Source organism: Octodon degus, unplaced genomic scaffold (assembly GCF_000260255.1).
Source record: "Octodon degus isolate 3935 unplaced genomic scaffold, OctDeg1.0 scaffold00078, whole genome shotgun sequence".
Taxonomy (NCBI): domain Eukaryota; kingdom Metazoa; phylum Chordata; class Mammalia; order Rodentia; family Octodontidae; genus Octodon; species Octodon degus.
The window spans coordinates 8,104,962-8,126,423 of NW_004524654.1; the positions used below are offsets into that span (position 1 = coordinate 8,104,962).

Genomic DNA, 21,462 nt, shown 5'->3' on the forward strand with positions numbered 1-21,462 from the left:
AAAAAAAAAAAAAATAATACAAATCTGACACCTTTAAGTCCCAAGTTCCTTCCTAGAAATTTTAATACTAAAAATATTAGTGTTTGGGTTTTTTTTGTTCATTTGTTTTGGGGGTGTGTGTGTTTTAAAATAGGGTCTTGCTGTCTAGTTCAGGCTAGCCTTGACTTCACCATATAGCCCAAACTGGCCTAGAACTTCCGGGCAACATTCTTGCCTCAGCCTGCAGAGTACTGAAATTATAGGCTTGTGCCATTACACCAAGTTAAAAATAGTAGTTTCATGAAGTTAATTTGAGCATCTTCTGATATCACAGTCATTAAGTTGAAAATATTATGAAAACAGTTTAAAACTTTGTAGATGTTAATGTGGAAGGAGTGGTTTCCCTAATTTCTCTCTCAGTGTGTTCATTGTTTGTGTACAAAAATGCTACTGTTGTTTGGGTGTTGACTTTGTGTCCTGCTATGTTGCCAAATTTAGTGATTAAATCTACAAGGCTCTTGGTGGAGTTTTTGGGGTCCTCATGTCATCAGTAAATAATGGCAGTTTCACTTCTTTTCCAATCCTTATTCCTTTTATTTCTATCTTATCTAGTTGCTCTGGCTAATGTTTCTAGAACTATATTGAGTAGGACTGGTGACAGTGGACATCCTTGTCATGTTCCTTATTGTAAAGTGAAGGCTTTCAATTTTTGTCCATTTAATATGATGTTGGCTGTTGGTTTGCCATAAATGGCTTTTATCAGGTTGAGGTAAAGATCATCTATTCTGATTTTCTGTAGGATTTTTATCATGAATAAGGTTTGGACTTTGTCAAAAGCTTTTTCTGCATCTATTGAGATGATCATGTAGTTCTTGTTCTTGATTCTATTGATGTGTTGTACTGCGTTTAGGGATTTGCGTATGTTGAACCATCCTTGCATTCCTGGAATGAATCCCACTTGGTCATGATGTATAATCATCTTGGTGATTTGCTGCATTCTGTTTGCTAGTATTTAATTCAGGCTTTTTGAATCTTACAATCAGAGATTAGCCTATATCTCTCTGTATTAGTTGGATCTTTCTCTGGTTTTGAAATCAGAGTAATACTTGCCTCCAGAAATTAGTTTGAGAGAATTACAATTGTACTGTGTGTTTCTGTTGGTCTATGGAAAGGATCAGATTTGTTTTGTCTCCTTTTTTCAATTGGTTGTACTTTTTCTTTTCAATTTCTTACGCACTTCTGTTTTTCTTCCAATTTTACATGCTTATATCTGGTAATATGAATAACTGGTTGGAAGACAACACTATGTATTACAACAAATACTGTGAAATTCATATTACTTTGTTAAGTGAAATTCTGTATCACTTGTACTTTTTGTTTTAATTCTAATTTGTATTGTCTTTAAAAAATAAAATAAAACTTTATGGATTTACTGCCTGCTTAGTTGTTTTTATTTATTGATTTAAGAACCTTGAGGTGACTTATTTTTATTTGACAGAATCTTTTATTTTCTCCTTTCCCTTAGGAGAGTGAATGCAAAGCATATAATCCTAGACCTTTCTGTAAAACATACACAATGGATAAGCAGCCTCTGAATACTGGAGAACAGAAAGATATGACAGAGTTTTTTACTGATCTGATTACTAAAATTGAAGAAATGTCTCCAGAACTGGTCAGTAATAGAATAGTGACAAGTACTTGAAATTTGTATGGATTTGCTGTATTTTCATTACTGACTTTTATTTGTTTTGTATTAAAGAAAAATACTGTCAAAAGTTTATTTGGAGGTGTAATTACCAACAATGTTGTATCTTTGGTGAGTATTATACCTGGCTTATGTTTTTTGGAAATTATGTTTTAGTTTATTATAACAAGTTACTGATTTTTACCTATTCAATCAGGACTGCGAACATGTCAGTCAAACTGCTGAAGAGTTTTATACTGTGAGGTGCCAGGTGGCTGATATGAAGAACATTTATGTGAGTAATATTGTACATAATTGTCGATAGTTTTTGCTTTTTCTCCCCCTAGTGCTGAGGGTTGAATCCAGGTCTCCATGCTGAGAGCTACATCGTCAGCCTTTTTTTAGCTTTTATTTTGAGGCAAGCCCTCACTGAGTCCCTAAACTGGAAGGCTGGGCTAGGAGAATGGAAATTTTGAGCCCAACCATTCTCCTAGCCCAGCCTCCCAGTTTTCCTGAATTATAGGGATGTGCCACAACACTTGGGCAACTCTTTATTTATGGTAGGTTATCATCTTAATGGATGCTAGCAGTTTTCATGTATGTTCTTCTATTCTGCTATATAAGGGCCGATTAATAGTAGATGACAAAACTGGCTTTTGTCTGATCAAAATGTAAACACTTTAACCCTTTTAGTAAGATGCATATAATGAAAACTTTTTACTAAAGTTAAGAATTCACTTTTAAAACAAATTGGTTTTCCTCTGTGCATTCTGTCCCAACTGTCACTACTTCTTTTGTGTGTTGACTTGCATGAACTATAATGTGAAATTTTAAATGTGGTTTTATACACAGGAATCTCTTGATGAAGTTACTATTAAAGACACCTTAGAAGGTGACAACATGTACACTTGTTCTCATTGTGGGAGGAAAGTAAGAGCTGAAAAAAGGTATGCTTCCTTGCTTTTTTTTTTTTTTTTTTTTTGACTTGTACCTGAAATCAAGCTCAGGACCTTGCGCTTGCCAGACAGGTGCTGTGCCATTGAACTCTATCTCCATCCCAGAGATACACTTTTTGAAATGAAACTTTTGTCACTTTGATAAATTGTCCAGTGAAAGACAAACTAAGGATAAACTAAGATTAAACTTTTATGAGATTGTTTAATGTAAAAATCAGTTATGTGGAGCTCAGTCTCATGTAGCAACCTTTCATTCATTTAATGAATTATAATTTGACATATCAATTGCACTAAAATCAAAGTTGGACTCATTAAACTTACAGGAAGTCTGATTTTTAGAAACAAGTATATGGAAGGAAAGCAGTAAGCATGAAGTTAATCACCTGTGTGCTCAAATCTCTAGATTTAGTGACTTGTTCTTAGGTCATGACAGCTAATTTTTACATAGTATATTTTATTTAACAAGCACTACTCAGAAATTTCCATGATTTCATTTAATTAATTCTTACAGCATTCTTTTGTAGTAGATACCATTATTGCTCCTGTTCTAACAGGTGAGCAAGTTTTTGCAGAGGCAAAATAAAGGCGTCTTCTCAGTGCTGGCCCACTAGGATAGGGAGTAGAGATGGAGATGGATAGTCTCTAGGGAAATAGTTAAACCAGTTGAAGTTAAATACCCCTTTAAGATATCTGTATGGAAATGTTCTACAAACATTTGTCTGTTGTTGGAGCTTGGAAAAGGTTTGAGTTGAGTTGCATTTGGGGGTTATTTACCTTTTGTAAGGGGGTACCAGGGATTGAACTCAGGATTTTGTGCTTGCCAGGCAAGCACTTATTCCACTGAGCTATCTCACCGGCTCTCTAAATATAAGCGTGCCCCGCCCCCCCCCCTTTTAATGTATTTTGTTGTTGCAGGCTGTTACTACGCAGCTCGGACTCGTGGTGATCCTCTTGTTTTTAGCCTCACTAGCACTGGGATTACAAGCATGCACCACCACACCCAGACTCTGGTTGTGGGGCTGGCACAGCATGCGGTGCTGGAGATTGAACCAGGATCCCTGTGGTTGCCAAAGCAGGCATTTTAATCCACTGAACTATCTCACTGGCCCAACTTTTGAGTTAAAGAATTTAACTTTTTTATACCATATTTAAGCTGGTGATGCTTTTTTATTATTTGCATTGATGTTATTTTGGGATGCTTAATGATGTGTTATTTAAAAATGTTCTTCCTCAGGCTGGGGATATAACTTGGTGGCATAAGCACCTCCCTGTCAAGCACAAAATCCCAAATTTGATCTCTGGTACCACCAAAAAAAAAAAAAAAAAAAAGGTTTTTATTCAATTTGAATTTTCAGAAAAGTTCTTGAAAACTAATATTTTAATTTCCAAAAACAAATTACCTTAGTTATTTTTGTAGTACATAATACTTTACCATTTCATAACAAAATCTAAAGATATTTTTTTCATTTCTTCATTATTCTTTGAAGATATCAATGTAAATGAATCTTTTCTTTTTTGAGACAGGTCTACATACCCCAAGCTACATGATCTTTCTGCCTCAGCTTGTGTGTTGGGATTATATTTATACATTGCCATACCTAGCTGGTGTCTGTTCTTTAATCTCTAAAATCTTTATTTTTGAAAGCAGTGCTTTCATGAATTTAAAAAAAAAAAAAAAAAAGATTATATATTGGGTGCTATGGTACTCAGCTATCCCAGCTACCCAGGAGACTTTGGTAAAGGAATTAACAGTTTGAGGACAGTGTGGTATGCTTAGTGAGACCCTGACTCAAAAAATAAGGACTGAGGAAATAGCTTAATGGTAGTCACTAGCCTGCTTACATGCACAAGGTCCTGCATTCAGTCCCTACTACTGAGAAATTTTTGAATTGTAACTTGGTACAAAATGAATAGATTCATTGATAAAACCTTTTTATATTTTAAACACGTTTTGTTCATATTTTTTTCTTTCTCCTTTTAATTCATTAAATTCTGATTGTCACTGTACTGTACACAGTGGAATATTAACAAGCATTCACAAATTGAAAACATCCTCTTAGTGTATACAGTAGGAAGTTCTCCTTTTTTAAAATTTATTTGTTTATTTTGTGAAACTGGGGATTGAACTCAGGCCCTTGCTCTTGCCAGGGAAGTGCTTATTCTACTGAGCTGTCTCCCCGGCCTAACAGTGGGAAGTTCTTAAGAAGTATAATTTGACAGGTTTGGGAGAAAGTGGTTCAGTAAAATTATATAGGTAAACCTTGATAATGCTAACTAGAGATTCCATTTAAAGACCATCTGATACATTTAATTACTAGAGACCTTGTATCTTCAAGAGTTCTTAGTTAGGCCAGCCTATGTGAAGTAAAGGGTTTACAACAGGTAGTAATGGAATGTTAGATTGGTAACAACTGATTACATCAAGTGATTAACATCCGTATTTTGGGATTCGTTGCATAATTAATTGATTGAAACTATCAGTAATCTTCCTGATAAAGAATACAATTGTTGGAAAGGACTTAGTGTTTAAACGGACATTAAAATATAGAGGAAATAGTGACAAAAGTGAAAGAAGGGAAGAAAGAAAATTAGAATAGGACCTTACCCTGTGAACTTAGAAGAGACCCCCCCCCAAAGATAATACTGAATTGGCATAGTTTCTAATTATGAAATTAAATGACAGCTGAATGAAAGCATTGGAAATACCCCACAAAGTCTTGGGTTCAAGCACCAATAGGAGCTTAGGAGCTAGGGAGGAGGTGGCAAGGAGATGAAGGCTAGAAAGAACTTTGGAATCAAAGTTCCTCTGTAGATGAAGACATCTGGGATATTTGAAATTAGAATGAAATATTAAAATTGCTTAGGAGAGAACTTCTTTAGCTATGTATACATTTTGCCGGGGAGATGGCTCAGTAGAATAAGCATTTGCCTGGCAAGCTATGTATACATTTTATTTATTTATGTATTTATTTATGAAGAAGGTGAGGTTAGCTCAGAGTTTGCAGAGGTTTCAGTCCATAATCCCAGGCAGGGTGACATGTTAGAAAGGGCAATAGTTAATGATGGTTCAAGACATCAAAATTAACTGAGGAGCACCAAGCTTCTTTCCATCCCTTGTGTTGTATGCACTAACACTCATACCCATAATCCCAACATTGTCACAGACTCTTCACAGTTTTCTCCATGACTATCTGAAGCTTTGGGGGAACATGTAGACAAACCATAATGTTTGACCTATGCTCCCCAAAGACTCAGGCACATCCCTTTATGCGAAAGGCATTTAATCAACCTCTAAGAGTTGCCAGAGTCCTAGTGGTTTCAGCATTGCTGAAAAATAAGGGAAACTCTTAGCTGTGAGACCCTGTACAAATGAAAAGAAAGTTAAACACTTTCAGCATTTCTATTCCAAAAGTTACAAATGGGGAAACAAAGGAATAGGACCAAAGCAAATCCAAAATCTGGCATTGCAAACATTAAATGCTGTAGTTCCATGTACATTATGTGAGGCAAGTTGTAAGCTCCACAAGACTTGGGTGGCTCTGTCTCTAGGGCGCTTCAGATAGTTATAGTGCCCATGGCTTCTCACTTAAGCCTGCTTTGCTCTCTCACAGCTTTCCTTAAATGATCTACATTCCTGGCTTTTCCAGATTTGTGGGGTCTCCACTGCACCCTTGGTTTCTCGCTCACAGCTTCTCACACTTCCTTTTTGGGCCATACTATCTGATCTCCCAGGCCGTCTTCCAAAATCTATGTGGGATTATTCCTGACTCCACAATTCTTGTATTCTGCATGTACCTAAAACCAGCTCCATATGGATGATACCTAAGTCTGCTGACAGCTGGAGAGGTAGCCAGGCTTTCCTCTCTCTTGTCTGTAGGGGTCCAGTGCCTCAGATCACTGAGCATTCTCAATCCAATTCTGAGGAACAAATTCTGTGTTCCATTTCCATTCTGAAACTTGATGTGACCGCTGCCGTTATGGAATGTGGAGCTCTGGGACTTTCTTCTTAAAGCAGAGTCTTTCACTTTTGCAATTTGGAGGCTGTAAAGAGTGGAGTCCTGCTGTTTCTTGTGATGTCCTAAAGCCATCTTTTCTGTTCTCTTGTACCTTTTTAGCAGTTATGATCCATGCTCTATCTTTGTAGTCCACAGCATTAACGAAGTTTCCTTTCTGGCCAACTCATGTTTTAAATCATTGTGCCTCACTCTTTGTTCTTGATTTTCAATATAGATTTGGCTAAAAGCCCCACAACATCATACCACTGCCTCAGTATTAAACTGCCTTGAAATTTCTTCTACACGGTTAGTCCACCACCCTTAATCTCAATCTCAGTGAAGACTTTGGATATGAGCAACATGCAAACTTTCTACCAAGCTATAACCTACGTTGACTGAACTCTAGCCTCCAGTGCAGTTGTTTTTCCTGGCAGAAACCTCCCAAGCCCGATCTTTCTCCACGGGTTTTCCATCAGCCTTGTGATCTTCTGAGCTGTGACCAAAGTCTTCCATACAAAACAGCCTCAGGCATTCTAGCTATACTTTTTCATCCTGCATTTCCAAACCTTCTGGCTTTCTTCCCACAAATTCCAAAGGCTTTTTTTTTTTTTTTTTTTTTTTATGTATTTAGTACAGGGTCTCACTATGCAGCTCACTCGTAGTGATCCTCCTATTTCAGCATCCCCAGTACTGGGATTACAAGCATGTGCCACCATGCCCGGTTTTGGTGGCGAATTTGGTGCACCCAGGGCGGGTCCTGCACAACATGTTTTACCCACGTGGGACTGGAGATCGTACCCAGGTCCTTAATGCTTGCCTTAGACTGAGACTGCTGAGTTATCTTCGTGGCCCTCTAAAGGCTCTTGAACCATATGGTCAGGTGTTATTACAGCAGTGCCATTTCTCTGATACGAAATTCTGTCTTCTAGTATACATGTGAAAGGAATGATATTCCTCTGTTCTCAGTAAATCAAGCTGATTAAGAAAAGCTATAGCTGAAAAAAAAAAAAAAAAAGAAAAAGAAAACCTATAGCTGAATATGAAATGGAAGCTGAGTTGAGTAGTTATAGAAAGAAGACAAATTCTTCTGTAAGAGTTGGGGTACAAGTTTTGAACTTAGAATGAAGTTATTCTCTTTTTTTAAAGACAGGATGTGGTACTAAGCACTGTAGCTTAGGCTATATAGCTGTGTACACTAAACTGTGTAGCTTAGGCTGTCCATAAACTCACCATGTAGTTTAGGTTGGCTTCAGAATGCCTCCACCTTCTGAATGTTGCAGTTGCAGGTGTGCACCACCATGCCTGGCGTGAATCAACTTTTTTTTTTTTTTTTTGCATTGAGGACTTGAACCCTGAGTAGCCCTTAAACCAACCCTTTTAATCCTTATATGCTACAGTAAGAAATCATTCCCTAAAAGTTATATACTTTTAAATCCAAGTTTATGGTAGGTGTTTTTTTTTAACGGCATTCTTTTGTACTTTTAAACTTAAACCAATATTATGTCAGACACACTGTAAAATTTAGGTGACTAATTGGTTTGCTGCCAGTGCCACTTTTGCCTTTGTAGAAAATAATAAACAGATGACACTGAATGCTGCCTATTTGCCAGGCAGTGTTTCAGAGTCAATATGGGATAGGTATTTGACTCAAGTCAGTGTGTGTGTGTGTGTGTGTGTGTGTGTGTGTGTCTGTCTCTCTCTTTCTCCCTCCCCCTTTTTCTCCCTCTCTCCCCCCAACTCCCTTATTCTCCCTTCTCCCCCTCTCTTCATCCCCCAACTCCCTGGATTGAACCCAGACTTTTCACACTGAGCTACATATCTAGCCCCATACCCTGTATTTTTTACTTTTAAGACCAGGGTCTCAGGCCTGTGAGATAGCTCAGTGGACTAAGCACCTGCTTAGGCAAGCTCAGGACTGGGATTTGATCCCTGGCACCACATGCTATGCACCCCCACCACCAGCCACACTGAGCCATCCACCAAGACTGGGCATGATGGCGCATGCCTGTAATCCCAGCACTGGGGAGGCTGAAAACAGGAGGATCACTGTGAGTCTGAGCTGCATAGTGAGACCCTGTAGCAAATACATTTAAAAAAAAAAAAAAAGATCAAGGTCTCACTTAACCTCACCAAATCTCTTAAAATTGCCTGGGCTGGTCTCAGATCCTCCTGCCTAGATTTCTTTCAGGGATCGGATTACAAGTGTGTATGTACCACTATGCCCAGCTTAATATTTCTCTTTCACCATTTTGCTCGTCTTCATTGTCATCTCTTCCCCCTCTCCCATCCCTTTTCCCCCCTCCTCCTTCCCTTTCCCCCTCATTGTTGTCTTCTTCTCCTCTCCTCCTCCTCCTTTCCTTCCTCCTTCCCCTCCTTTTCCTCCTCCCCCTCTTCCTCCTTTTGTGGTACTGGGACTCATACTCAGGACCTTGCGCTAGCCAGGCAGGCACTTGATCCCCGAGCTATATCCCTAGCCCTTAATCTTCATTTTTTTTTTTTTTTTTTTTTTCTTTTTTGGCGGAACCGGGGATTGAACTCAGGCCCTTGTGCTTGCCAGGGAAGCACTTATTCTACTGAGCCATCTCCCCGGCCCCTTAATCTTCATTTCTAAAATTGGGAATTAATCTCAGGGAGGTTAAGTATCTTGTTTATATTTATATCTAGTAAGTTATTCACCCAGACTTTCCATTTCAAGTTCAGAAAAAGAAAATTTTGATTCCTGCTATTAAAAGAGGAAAAGAAATTGGGTGTGGGAGCTCATACTTGTGATCCTAGTGCTCTGGTAGGCTGAGGCAGAAGGGTTACAAGTTCAAGCCAGTTAGCAAGTTGGTGAGACTGTCTTACAAATATTAGAAAAGTTTGGAGAGGTAGCTTAATGTGAAAACCCTGGCTTCAATCATCTGTACAAGAAAAACATAAATAAAAGGAAAACGCTGAATCAAAGACTTGTTGATCTCTAGAGAATGAAAGACAGAGTCCTTTTTATGCGTCCACTGAATCCTTTGCCTTTCTTCATTATGATTTAGCACAGTCTGCTATAATTTTTATTTTCCTCATTTAGATATATATAACCTTTACAGAATGGAAAAGTTCATATAAAAGGGCAATGTATGTAGATTTTGTTAATTGTAATTTTTTTGTGGTAGGGTCTTACTGTGCAGTTCAGGCTGGCCTTGAACTTACTATGTAATATAGAATGGCCTCAAACTTGGTGACAGTCCTCCAGCCTCAGCCTTCTCAGTGATATTACAGATGTGTGGCCACCACTGTTTTAAACGGCATACACTATTTGTGATGCTAGGGATCAGACGCAGGGATTCATTTATGGCAAGCAAATACTCTACCACTGAGTCACACTCCTAACTCTAGAAACAGTTTTATGGCTGGGGAGATAGCTCAGTAGAATGAGTGTTTGTTTGCTTGGCAAGCACAGGGTCCTGAGTTCAGTCCCCGGTACTACCAAAAAAAAAGAAAGAAAAAAACCCCCACAGTGTTAGAAGAATATGACTTGCAACACTGCTATTTACTCTAAACTAACTATTCAAATAGGTGTAGCATAACTATAAAAGAAACTAAAGTATTTTCCAAAGTCAATATTTAACTGGCATTTTTTACCTTTCAGGGCATGTTTTAAGAAATTGCCTCGCATTCTGAGTTTCAATACTATGAGGTATACATTTAATATGGTCACAATGATGAAGGAGAAAGTAAATACACACTTTTCCTTCCCATTACGTTTGGATATGACGCCATATACAGAAGATTTTCTTATGGGAAAGAGTGACAGGAAAGAAGGTAATTTTTCATTTCTTTCTCTTTTCTTTAGGGAGTAGAACGGGTGGAGACAGTACTGGGAATTGGACCCAGGGCCTTCGCACCAAGATATGTCCCCCGCTACCACCACCCTTTTTTCTTACTGAGACAGCTAACTAAACCACAACTGCGGAGGCTAGGGTCAGTTTGCTATCCTCTTGCCTTAGTTTCCCAGAGTGATAAGGTTATAGGGTATGCTATTATGCCCACTATTGTCTGTTTATTGTATGTCATTATAAAAGGAAAACGAAGTTGTCTTCAACCACAGTTAATAAAATTAAATTGAATCTTAGAAAGATAAATGTTTTTGAAGACAGTATCAGCTGGTGTGGTGGCACATTCCTGTAATCCTAGTAGGTGGGAGGTTGAGGCAGGAGGATCACCACCTGAGTTTGAGACCAGTCTGAACTACACAGTGAGACCCTGTGTCAAACAACCGAAAAGTAAATGAAGATATTGTGGCTCATTAGTTCAATTATCCGTTAAATACTGTTTGGTAGCCCAGTGTTGTAGGCCCTGCCCCCACCCCCCAGCTCGCTGAGACGGCAGTTGAGACTGGGCGTGGTGGTGCGCACCTGTAATCCCAGCTCTTGGGAGGCTATACATAGGCAAATCATTACAAGTCCAATCTAGTAGTGAGACCCTGAACACCCTGTAGACCCTTCCCTAAAATACAGAAGATTAATTAATTTAATTAAAAATTAAAGACTTTAGGGATGGGGAGATGGCTCAGTAGAATAAGTGCTTCCCTGGCAAGTGCAAGGGCCTGAGTTCAATCCCTGGTTCCACCAAAAGGAAAAATTAAAGACTTTATTACTAAGTGAATAAAAATCTTAAAAAGTTGGGGCTGAAGAGATGGCTCAGTGGTCTAAAGCACCTACTTGGAGCAAGCTTAGCAAAGCATCAGGGACTGCAGTTCAATCCCCCAGCACCACATGCCAGCCAGCCCCGCCCCCTGGTGGGCTGAGCTGGCCACACACACACACCACTCTCTCTCTCAACTCTCTCTCTCTCTCTCTCTCTCTCTCTCTCTCTCTCTCTCTCAAATAAATAAAAAAAATAAAATAAAATAAAAAAAACAATTTAAAAAAAAATCTTAAAAAGTTACCAAATATCTGTTCACTATGTGTCACTTACACTATTTTTATAGTAAAAAGAATGACAAGATGATGAAAAACCAGCCTTGCTTCCTTGAAGCTGTTTGTTTTGAGTCAAGGACTCACTATGTATGTCTTAAACTCACTATGTAGCCAAGGGTAGCCTCAAACTCAGAGATCCTTGCTCTTCAGCCTCCTGACTGCTAGGTCAGGTTACATTTTTGTTGGTCTTCTGCTAGGTCAGAGTTGGGAAAAAAAAAAAAAAAACCACTGGTGTCTAGCCTGAGAAGAGACAGTGGAGTCAAGGAGGATAAACTGTGATCTTAAATAGTAAATATTAACGAGAAGGACTTAGTTCCAGTAAGAGCAGGATTAAGAACAGCAAATAGAAAGTCTGGTTATATTTATTAGAACGGTTTCATTTGACTATTTAATAGGATTATAGTAGGTTGAAGATGGCACCTTATCTCAGTTACTTTTCACTTGTTGCTGGGATAAAATACCTGACATCCAAATTTAAGGAAGGAAAGGTTTGTGGAGGTTTCAGTCTATACTCTGCTGGTTCCCAGGCAGAGTGGCACATGGCAGAGAGCAGCAATTCATGGCAGCAGAAAACAGTGAAGAGCAAAGGGAAGGTCAGTAGCTGCGGCTATCTCCACTCCTTGTATTATAAATAAGCTACCCTGGGGCTTGGAGTGTAGAACTCACACAATGTCTATGCCCTCCTCTTGCACAGGATCAGGATATTTACAGACTAAGAATCCTGGCTCTCTGCTGAGTCACTTAATTAAACTTCTACACTTCTCAGGTTGACACAACTATCAACCAGTACATACTTGTTTCATAAATAACCACTAACTTGTTATTTGCATAAGATGTTGTTTTCAAACTCATGCCTCAAGGACCACAGGCATAAGAAAAATAAGGTGATTAGAAAAGAAAGTAGAAAGTATGTAGCTCATGATTCTTCCATTTGTCTATAACAGGATATCACTTTGTATATAATAAGGGTTTTGGTGATGTTTACAATTTTTAAGATTTGAAGCAGCAGTTATATTCTGCCAGCTTTAGCAAAGAGAACCATATTTTAACCTTTAACTCCAGTGTCCAATACTTACCAAATATCCGGTGTTTCATCCTTATTAAATGGGAAATGAGATAATACAAACAATGAAATAGTCCATCCTTCAAGAGAAGGGCATACTGTTTCCTCAAAGAGAAGAGAGAAGATGGAGCACAACTATGAAGCAAAACTGAGTTAGGCAAGGCAGTTTTTACATGTTTATGAGTTGCATCAGATGGCTTTGTAGGGGTCAGCAAAATAGCTCAGGGGACTAAGTGCTTGCTTAGGCAAGTGTAGGGACCGGGGTTCAATCCCCAGTACCACATGCTGCACTGGCCCTACCCCCAGGCGCACTGAGCCAGCCACCCAGGCATGGTGGCATATGCCTGCAATCCCAGCACTGGGGAGGCTGAAAACAGGATCACTAGGAGGCCAAGCTGCCTAGTGAGACCCTGTATCAAATACATAAATTTTTTGAAAAGAGAAAAGAAATGGCTTTGTAGAGATGTTTGAAAATACCGTGTCTTAATTCGTTTTTCTCATTCCTGAGACAAAATACCTGATACCTAAAGTTAAAAGGGAGAAGTTTAGCTCACAATTTGTAGAGGTTTCACTTGATAGTTAAGTGGCTCCAAAGCAGAGCAGTGTGGCAGGGTACATAACAGAGGACAAACAGTCCATGGCGGGCAGAAGGCAGCAAGCACCAGAAGCAAGCCTGCTTCTCTCTTTTAACCTGTCCAGGACACTTGCCTTTCGTCTGGTGCCATCTACACCCAGGGCTAGTTACCTTTAATCCCAGTATCATATCCTGAATTTAATCATTTCCAGTAGCATCCACTCTAAATCAAGCCACCTCTGACAGCCCCAACCATGACTGCATGAGGTCTTGGAGAACATCTGTATACAAGCTGTAACATTGAAGTAGAGTTGAGAAGCTGGGATTGCTTAGATACATCACATTTTTTGTTTTTTGTGAGGAAGTACCAGAAATTCAATTCAAGACCTGATGCTTGCCAGGCAGGTGCTGTGCCACTGAGCTAAATCTCCAGCCTCCCATCCTATTGTTGACCTCTTACTAAACCATTTAGAAAGCTATACGACTTCTCAGTATTTGTGCTTCTTTATATTTGTCATGATTTTCCATGTGCTGATGGAGCAGAAATGTGTGCTAAGATAATGAAATTGGCCTACCTATATGCATAGGCGCATCCATACTCTTCACGTCCTGTTACTTAACCAAATCTGCTCTCCTTGCCTTGTTCCTGGTTCCACTTCTTTCCTTTCTGTGTGATGGGAGGAATGTAGCTCATATATTATCTTCAAAACCATTGGAAGTTATTTTTCCAGGCGGCGAGGTAGCTCAGCAGATTAAAGGGTCTGCTTAGGCAAGCTCAGGACCTCAGTACCTCAGTACCTTAGTTTGGTTCCCCAGTCACATGCCACACCAGCCCTCCCCCCAAGGTAGGCTGAGCCTGCCACAGAGTCCAGGGTATAGCAGCATAAGCCTATGATCCCAGCGCTGGAGAGACTGACAATGGGACATCGCTCTGAGTCTGAGCCTATAACAACTAACTACATTTTTTTTTAAAAAAGAAGTGTTTTTCCTTAAAGTTTTTCATCTTTGTATTTTAAAACTTTAAGCATGGGAAAAATGTCTTTGTTTCTTTGTACACAAAGATACTAGTATATGGTGCTTTCTGTTCCTTGTTTTGAGACAGTAGTAGTTTGAGCTGGCCTACTGTCTAGCCCATGCTGGCCTTGTACAGGGATCCTCATTCCTCAGCTCCCCAGATGCTGGGATCACAGGCATGTGTCATCACATGTCCAGCCTTTAGTACCTTCCATTACATGGTGTATGTTTGGAGGCATGCTCCCAGTATAATTTTTTTTTTTTTTTTACAGTGCCCCATTTTCATTAACATGATACTAAAAGACAAAAATACGCTGATGCCTCCTCAGATATTATATTTGCATACTCCAAATAAGGAAAATTGAAGTGGATGTAGTGGTACATGCTTATAATTCCTGTACTCTAAGAGGTTCAGCCTGGACAACCTAGCAATGTAGACCTTGGGGGATGGGGTAGTGATATAGCTCAGAACAAAGAACTGGATTCAGATCCCTGTATTTCCAGAAAAGAGGGTGGGGAACACCTGAATGAAGCATTTGCCACTATTTCAAAGGCTAATAAAGTTAAATAATGGGATATTTAATATTTATGTAAAGGTTGCCTGTAACTACATATTAACATGTGTTTTCCCAGTTACTTGTGTTACAAATTCCTTGAAGTATTAGGCTGTAGATGGTTAATAATTAGCAAGCAGTGGGGGCTCAGGAGATGGCTCAGTAGCCATTTGGAGCATGCAAATAGATAGTAGAATAAGGGCCTGAGTTCAATTCCTGGTTCTGCCCAAAAAAACCACAGTTGTTTTGTAACTATTGAATTCATAAAGCATATGTGCCTGTTTCTTTTTGTGTGTGTGTGCCTGTTTACATAAATCATGTTATAAAATGATCCTAAATTGTTACTGTTATGCAATTTTCAAAATTACTACCATTATTTTATTTATTTCAGGTTTTAAGGAAGTCAGCGATCATTCCAAAGATGCTGAGAGCTATGAGTATGATTTGATAGGAGTTACTGTTCACACAGGAACAGCAGATGGTGGACACTATTACAGCTTTATTAGAGATATCGTCAACCCACATGCTTATAAAAACAATAAATGGTGAGTTTTAAATCTTTATTTTCTTTGGACTTTAAAAAAAATTTTTTTTCCCATATATTTAAAGTGTGTTTATTATAATTTCTCTCCAAATGGGTTTGCCGGTTTAGTTTTCTAAAAATTTTCCATAGGGGTGGGGAGATAGCTTAGTGGTCTTAAGTGCCTGCCTGGTAAGCACAGGCATTCAGGTTCAATCCTGTCTCAGTTACTCTTTTCTCTTTGCTGGGACAAATACCCAATGCCCAAAATGAAGGAAGGAAAGATTTATTTAGTCACAGTTACTGGAGGTCTCAGTCCATACTCAGCTGGCTCTGAGGTAGAGTTGCACAATGAAGAGAGCAACCTTTTATGGCGACGGCAAGGAGCAGAGAGTCAAAATGGGAGGAGTAAAAACAACAGTGGCTACAGAGGCAACAGAGAGGAAGTCTGTCTCTCTTATGTTACATTCAGGCTGTCCACCTCAGGCTGGTGTAGCACAGTACTCATACCCATAATTGCAGCAGTACTCAGATCCATAATTCCAGCCTTGGATTACCCATAGTCCCAGTGGATCATGTGTTAATCACAAACTCTAGAAGCACACCCCATGACTGCATGAAACTTTAGGGAGACAACTAGACAGAAATCGTAACAGATCCGCAGTACTATGAGCCACGCAGGCCACCAAAACTGGGCGTGGTGGTACACACCTGTAAGCTTAGCACTGAGGAGGCTGAGACAGGAGGATCACTACAAATCTGAGCTGCGTAGCAAGAACCTGTACCTAGTAAATAAATAAAAGATTTTTTTTATTTTAAAACTTCTTATAAGATTAAAAGTTTTTTAATGAATGTGACTTTAAAAGGATATTAATCTTTTTTTAAAGTTGATTGCTTTTTTTTTTTTTTACTTGTACATATTTGTGATACATAATGATCACATTCACTGTAGAAAACTGGTACATGTATATAACAGTATTTTAATTCTTTTTCCCCTTCCATTTCCATTTTATTTGTCTAGCTTCAGATTTATTTTTAAGACCTTATGAAGTTAATTATATATATACAGATTAAAAATCAGACTGAGGCCAAGGAACCTTTTTTTTTTTCCAAAACCAGGGATTGAACTCAGGCCCTTGTGCTTGCCAGGGAAGTGCTTATTCTACTGAACCATCTCCCCGGCCCCAAGGAACTTATAAAACATGTAAGACAGTTGTACAAAGGCATAGTATACTTTCAGATACATTATTTGTGTTGGATTACAATACCTTTTTCTTTTTTCGATTACATGTTTTATGTTACATATGATGCATATGATACATATGTGTGCATATTGTACTTCATTAAATATTGTAGCTTATTGCACTTTAATTACTTCGTAAGAGAAGTCATGCTGTATGTCTTGAATAAGAAGTCATGCTTGTTTGTCTGAATTATTTCACTTCACATTATGATCTCAAGAAACATCCATGGGACCGGGGAGATGGCTCAGTGGAGTAAGAACTTCCCTGGCAAGCGCAAGGGCCTGAGTTCAATCCTCAGTTCTGCCAAAAAAAGAAAGAAACATCTGCATTCTGTGTAAATAAGGACCAGTATGTATAATAAATCTTGTGAAATAGAAAATGTTCAAACGAAAAGGGGAACTGACGAGAGTACGGTCTATGGAAGGAAGAGAAGAGAAAAGAAAGAAAACAAACAAAAAAATGAAGCATAGGCTTTTGTCATTAAGGAGGGAAATGAGGTTAAAGAGAAGGCAGGGGAATGGGGAAAAACAAAGATCAAGGTATGTCATGTGGGGCCGGGGAGATCGCTCAGGGAAATAAGCGCTTCCCTGGCGAGCACAAGGGCCTGAGTTCAATCCCTGGTTCCACCAAAAAAAAAAAAAAAAAAAGTCATGTACAGGCACAAATTTCCTATGATGAATGTGATCATTATATATACCTATAGTGTACCAATAAACTTTTTTTTTAAAGTGCATCCATTTTCCTACAAATAACTCAAGCTTATCCTTAAATGGCAGAGTGGCACTCTACTGACTATGAGTCACTTTTTAAACTTACAGATACTGAATTTCTTGAGAATTTGATGAATATTTTTCCTAGACAAACACAGATTTGGCATACAATCTTAGGAAATTCATGACAAAAGTGCACTTTTCAAAACCCTACCTTTCCTACTGGGGAATTATCTGCATGGTCCTCTCTTCACCTTGCTTTTCCCTTCTGTATGATTTCTTTTTGCTCTCTTTTATCAAACAATAGCTGGAAATTATTAAGTCACTCTGAAAAAGCTGTTTATTGAGCTGCAGATATTGTCAGGAAGGGTCTCATGAGTAAGGACTACATGTTTTATATGCCTTCTTTTTTAACTATTGAGGATATTACCTTTTTTTTTTTTTTTTTTTTTTGCGGAACTGGGGATTGAACTCAGGCCCTTGAGCTTGCCAGGCAAGCACTTATTCTACTGAGATATCTCCCCAGCCCTGAGGATATTACTTTGAACAAATATACAATTCGTTAATTGATCTGCCATGAGCAGAATAGTTTCCATTCTGTTACTTCTCCTTTAGCAGTCATATTCATTTGTTTTACTTAACCATTTGAATATATTTAGTAAGTATATTTTGAATCTTTTTATTATAAATTTTGAATTTTTTTTTCAATCTTTTATTTACTTATTTGGTGCAGGGTCTTGCTGTGCAACTCATACTCCTAGTGATCCTCCTGTTTCAGCCTCCCCAGCGCTGGGATTACAAGTTTTGGGGAGTGGAACCTGGGTCCTTGTGCTTGCCAGGCAGGCTCTTAGACTGCTGAAGCTATCTCCCCAGGCTTTATTGTAAATTTTGAAATGGTGTCTATAACTTTGAACATATTTCTTAACCCTTCCTATCCAGTAGCTTTACATATTATACTTAAATTAAGCTAGCTTTCTGTTACTTGTTTATGTTAATGTTAGGTTATAAATGTTCGTCAATTTTGTTTTTCTTTTGTGGTGCTGAAGCTTAAATACAGGGTGTTGCACATGATAGCCTAGGGCTTTACCACTGATCTACATCTCCATGCTAGATGTGTTGGATTTTAAGGTTCTTTATCACCATTACAAAATAATATTCCCAGTTTCTAATAAATGAGAGTTCAAGAAAATAATAGAATTTACCTTTATGAAGTAATAGTTTAAGCAGTATTTGCAACATGTATAAATATTTTCATGTAGTAGCCATATTCATCAGTCCTGTGTGTTCTCTTTTAGGTATCTTTTTAATGATGCTGAGGTGAAACCTTTTGACTCTGCTCAACTTGCCTCTGAATGTTTTGGTGGAGAAATGACAGTAAGTATTCAGAAATTACAAATGATTTATTACTCCACATGTCATAAAATCCAATAGCAGAGCCACTTACATTTCTTATAATTGCTATTATTGAAACTAAATTCTACTCATTTATTATGTATTGAATTTTAGATGTTCACAGTATACAGTAGACACTGGGACATATTATAAAATTATTTCTGGTTTCACCTGCCACCATGGTAGCACACACCTCTAACCTTAGCACTGGGGGGAGGCTGAGGCGGAAGGATGACTATGAGTTTGAGGCCAGCCTGGCTACAAAATTGAGTTCAAGGTTAGCCTGAACAACCCTGTCTCAAAAAAAAGAGTAGAAATGAAAATATTCCTTTATATTAACACTAAGTCTTATCAGAGACCTTATAAATAGCCAAATAACAATGCAGAAATTGTATAATATGAAAATTATAATTAAATAGATTAATTTTGTAGGATTAGCCAAAGTGACATTTTTGTACCTTTATATAATCTGAAAAATCTTGAACAAGGAAGTTGGTGTGAAAGAATTGTAACTTTGTTTCCTATAAAAAAGCAGTAACTTGCTTGATACTATTTATAAGATAAAAAGAGGATTCTTTGATTAAATTATATAGAATAATAAAAAATATACTTCACTCTTTCATAGTCTGTTTACCCTTCTATAATACCAATTTCTTGAAAACTTTAGAATCTTTTGGACTAGGTGTGGGTCTTAGAGGTCTAGTATGTGCAAGGCCCAGGATTCCATCCCTAACATTGCAAAGCATACACCCAAAAAACTTTCATTCTAACAGATCAATCGTTAGTAATTTTTATTTCATAAATAAGCCCAGAAAAGGTTTGGGGTTTTTTTCTTGTTGCTTTTTGGCTTTTTAGATCTTGTAAAACAACTTTGGGGTTTTTGGTTTGTTGTCTGATACTTTTCTGCATATTAACATTCGGCATTTTAATAAAAGTCTTCCTTATTCCTTCTTAGTGTGTTTCTCTACCATTCTGAATAGAAAGAAAACTAATCTGAATAGAAAAGGGAAGTAAATACTTACATAAACTACATACAGCAAAGCATCACTAAACTGATGCTTTGCTGTATGTTGTTTGAAGGACATTCAGTTTAAGCTTTTTCTTTAAAAAAAGACAGACAAGAAAGGAACAAAATATAAGGCATTTAAAAGGCCTTTTTTCAGATAGTAGGTGTATTTCATTTTATTTACATATTTTTCATAAAGTACTTTGAAAAAAATTCATAATATTGCTTGTTTGCTTCTCATTTTAAGCTTTTTTTTCATCTTTTCTATCACAGCGTAGGTTTCGGAATTGCTAATAGAACCTTTATCTCCTCCTGGTTAAGAAGTAGCTTCTACTCATTCTCAAAAGTCCTACTTCTGTATTCTTCATGTTCTACATGTGTAGTTACTTTCTCTCTTTCCTTTTTCTTGGTTTGGGCTTGGCCTGGCCTGATCTGGTGTGGATTGGTTTCAGCCAGTCTAGTTTGGTTCAGTCCCAGGTTCTCACTATATAGTTTAGACTGCCCTCAAGCGCAGGTCATCCTCCTGCTTTAGCCTTTTTGGTGTTAACATTACAAGTATTTCTCATCATGAAATGGCTTTCCTTTCTCTTCCACCACCATTTTTCTGTTCCATCATTTCTCTTGCAACATCTCTAGCTAATACTTTCTTCTAGTACTTTTTTCCTTCTTAATCATCAATTGTTTGTGTGAAACAGAGGCTCATTATGTAGCCCAGGCTGGCGTTGAATTCACTGTGTAGCCTAGGCTGGCCTCTTAACTCACAGTGATCCGGTTACCTCAGCCTCTTGAGTATTAGGATTACAGCCATGCACTGCTGCACCTGGCTGTCAGTTGTGTTTTTTATGTATAGACTGACAGATACATTTTACTTGTAGAAAGTTATTTGTAGCTCTGTGGCCTAAAAAACATTCTGTCAAGGACTCATGGAGGCACATATGGGTACTGTTTTGTGATCTTAAGTTACAATTTTATGTCTATAAGGTGTTTCATTTACCTGCTTTTTTGGCTTACGTGTTATAAGATTGAGGCATGGTAGTCCATGCCTATAATCATAGCACTCTGAGGCTAAGGCATGAAGATTAGAAGTTTTGCCTCGATAACTCAGTGTCTTAGTGAGCCCTTCTCTCATAATTTAAGAAAAAACAAAGATAGATAAATATGGGGCTGTAGCTTAGTTTGAAGAACATAAGTTTAATCTCCAGTGCCAAAAGAACAAAACAAAAATGAATTTGAGGATGTAACTCAGTGCAAAGGCTCTGGGTGTTTAGTCCCTATTGCTGAAAATGATGATGTTGATGTTGGTACTGCTGAGAGTATAATGTTTCAGTTTGGTGTGCAATGTTTGTTTGTTTGTTTGTTTGTTTGTGAGAGGGTCTCTGTAGTTTAAGCTGGCCTTTAATTCACTATGAAGCCTAGTCTGGCCCAAATTCATGGCCTCAACCTCCCAACTGCTGGGATTACAGGCATGGACCACCGTGCCTCCTGGCATCAATTTGGTGTTTTTATTTCCATTTATCCTGTTGAAAAATTAGGTTCAGACCGACTATTTCCTCATCACACCTTGATTTTTTTTGTTGTTGTTATAGTAAATTTTTCTTAGTTTTGTACTAGAGTATTAAATTCTCTTATCCACACTGCATGCAGTATCAGTGATAGAAGCTGGGTTCTTGTGCTTAACAGACAGGCACTTAGGCACCGAGCCAGCCACCAAAACTGGTATGGTGGCACATGCCTGTAATCCCAATGTTGCGGAGGCTGATACAAGAGGATAGCTATGAGTCTGAGCTGCATAATGAGACCCTGTACCAAATAATTAATT

The 21,462-nt window shown here is 38.2% G+C and overlaps 1 protein-coding gene across 3 annotated transcripts in view; it reads left to right on the top strand.

Annotated features, from left to right (window-relative positions):
* Usp34 (ubiquitin specific peptidase 34) overlaps positions 1-21,462 on the top strand; it is a 266,917-nt gene that overhangs the window by 194,838 nt on the left and 50,617 nt on the right. For all 3 annotated transcript variants that reach the window (XM_004636176.3, XM_023720837.1, XM_023720838.1), the window contains 7 exons: positions 1,505-1,651; positions 1,739-1,795; positions 1,881-1,958; positions 2,516-2,610; positions 10,237-10,409; positions 15,163-15,316; positions 18,541-18,619. In XM_004636176.3, the coding sequence (XP_004636233.1) occupies positions 1,505-1,651; positions 1,739-1,795; positions 1,881-1,958; positions 2,516-2,610; positions 10,237-10,409; positions 15,163-15,316; positions 18,541-18,619 (783 nt within the window). The remainder of the gene's footprint in view (positions 1-1,504; positions 1,652-1,738; positions 1,796-1,880; positions 1,959-2,515; positions 2,611-10,236; positions 10,410-15,162; positions 15,317-18,540; positions 18,620-21,462) is intronic.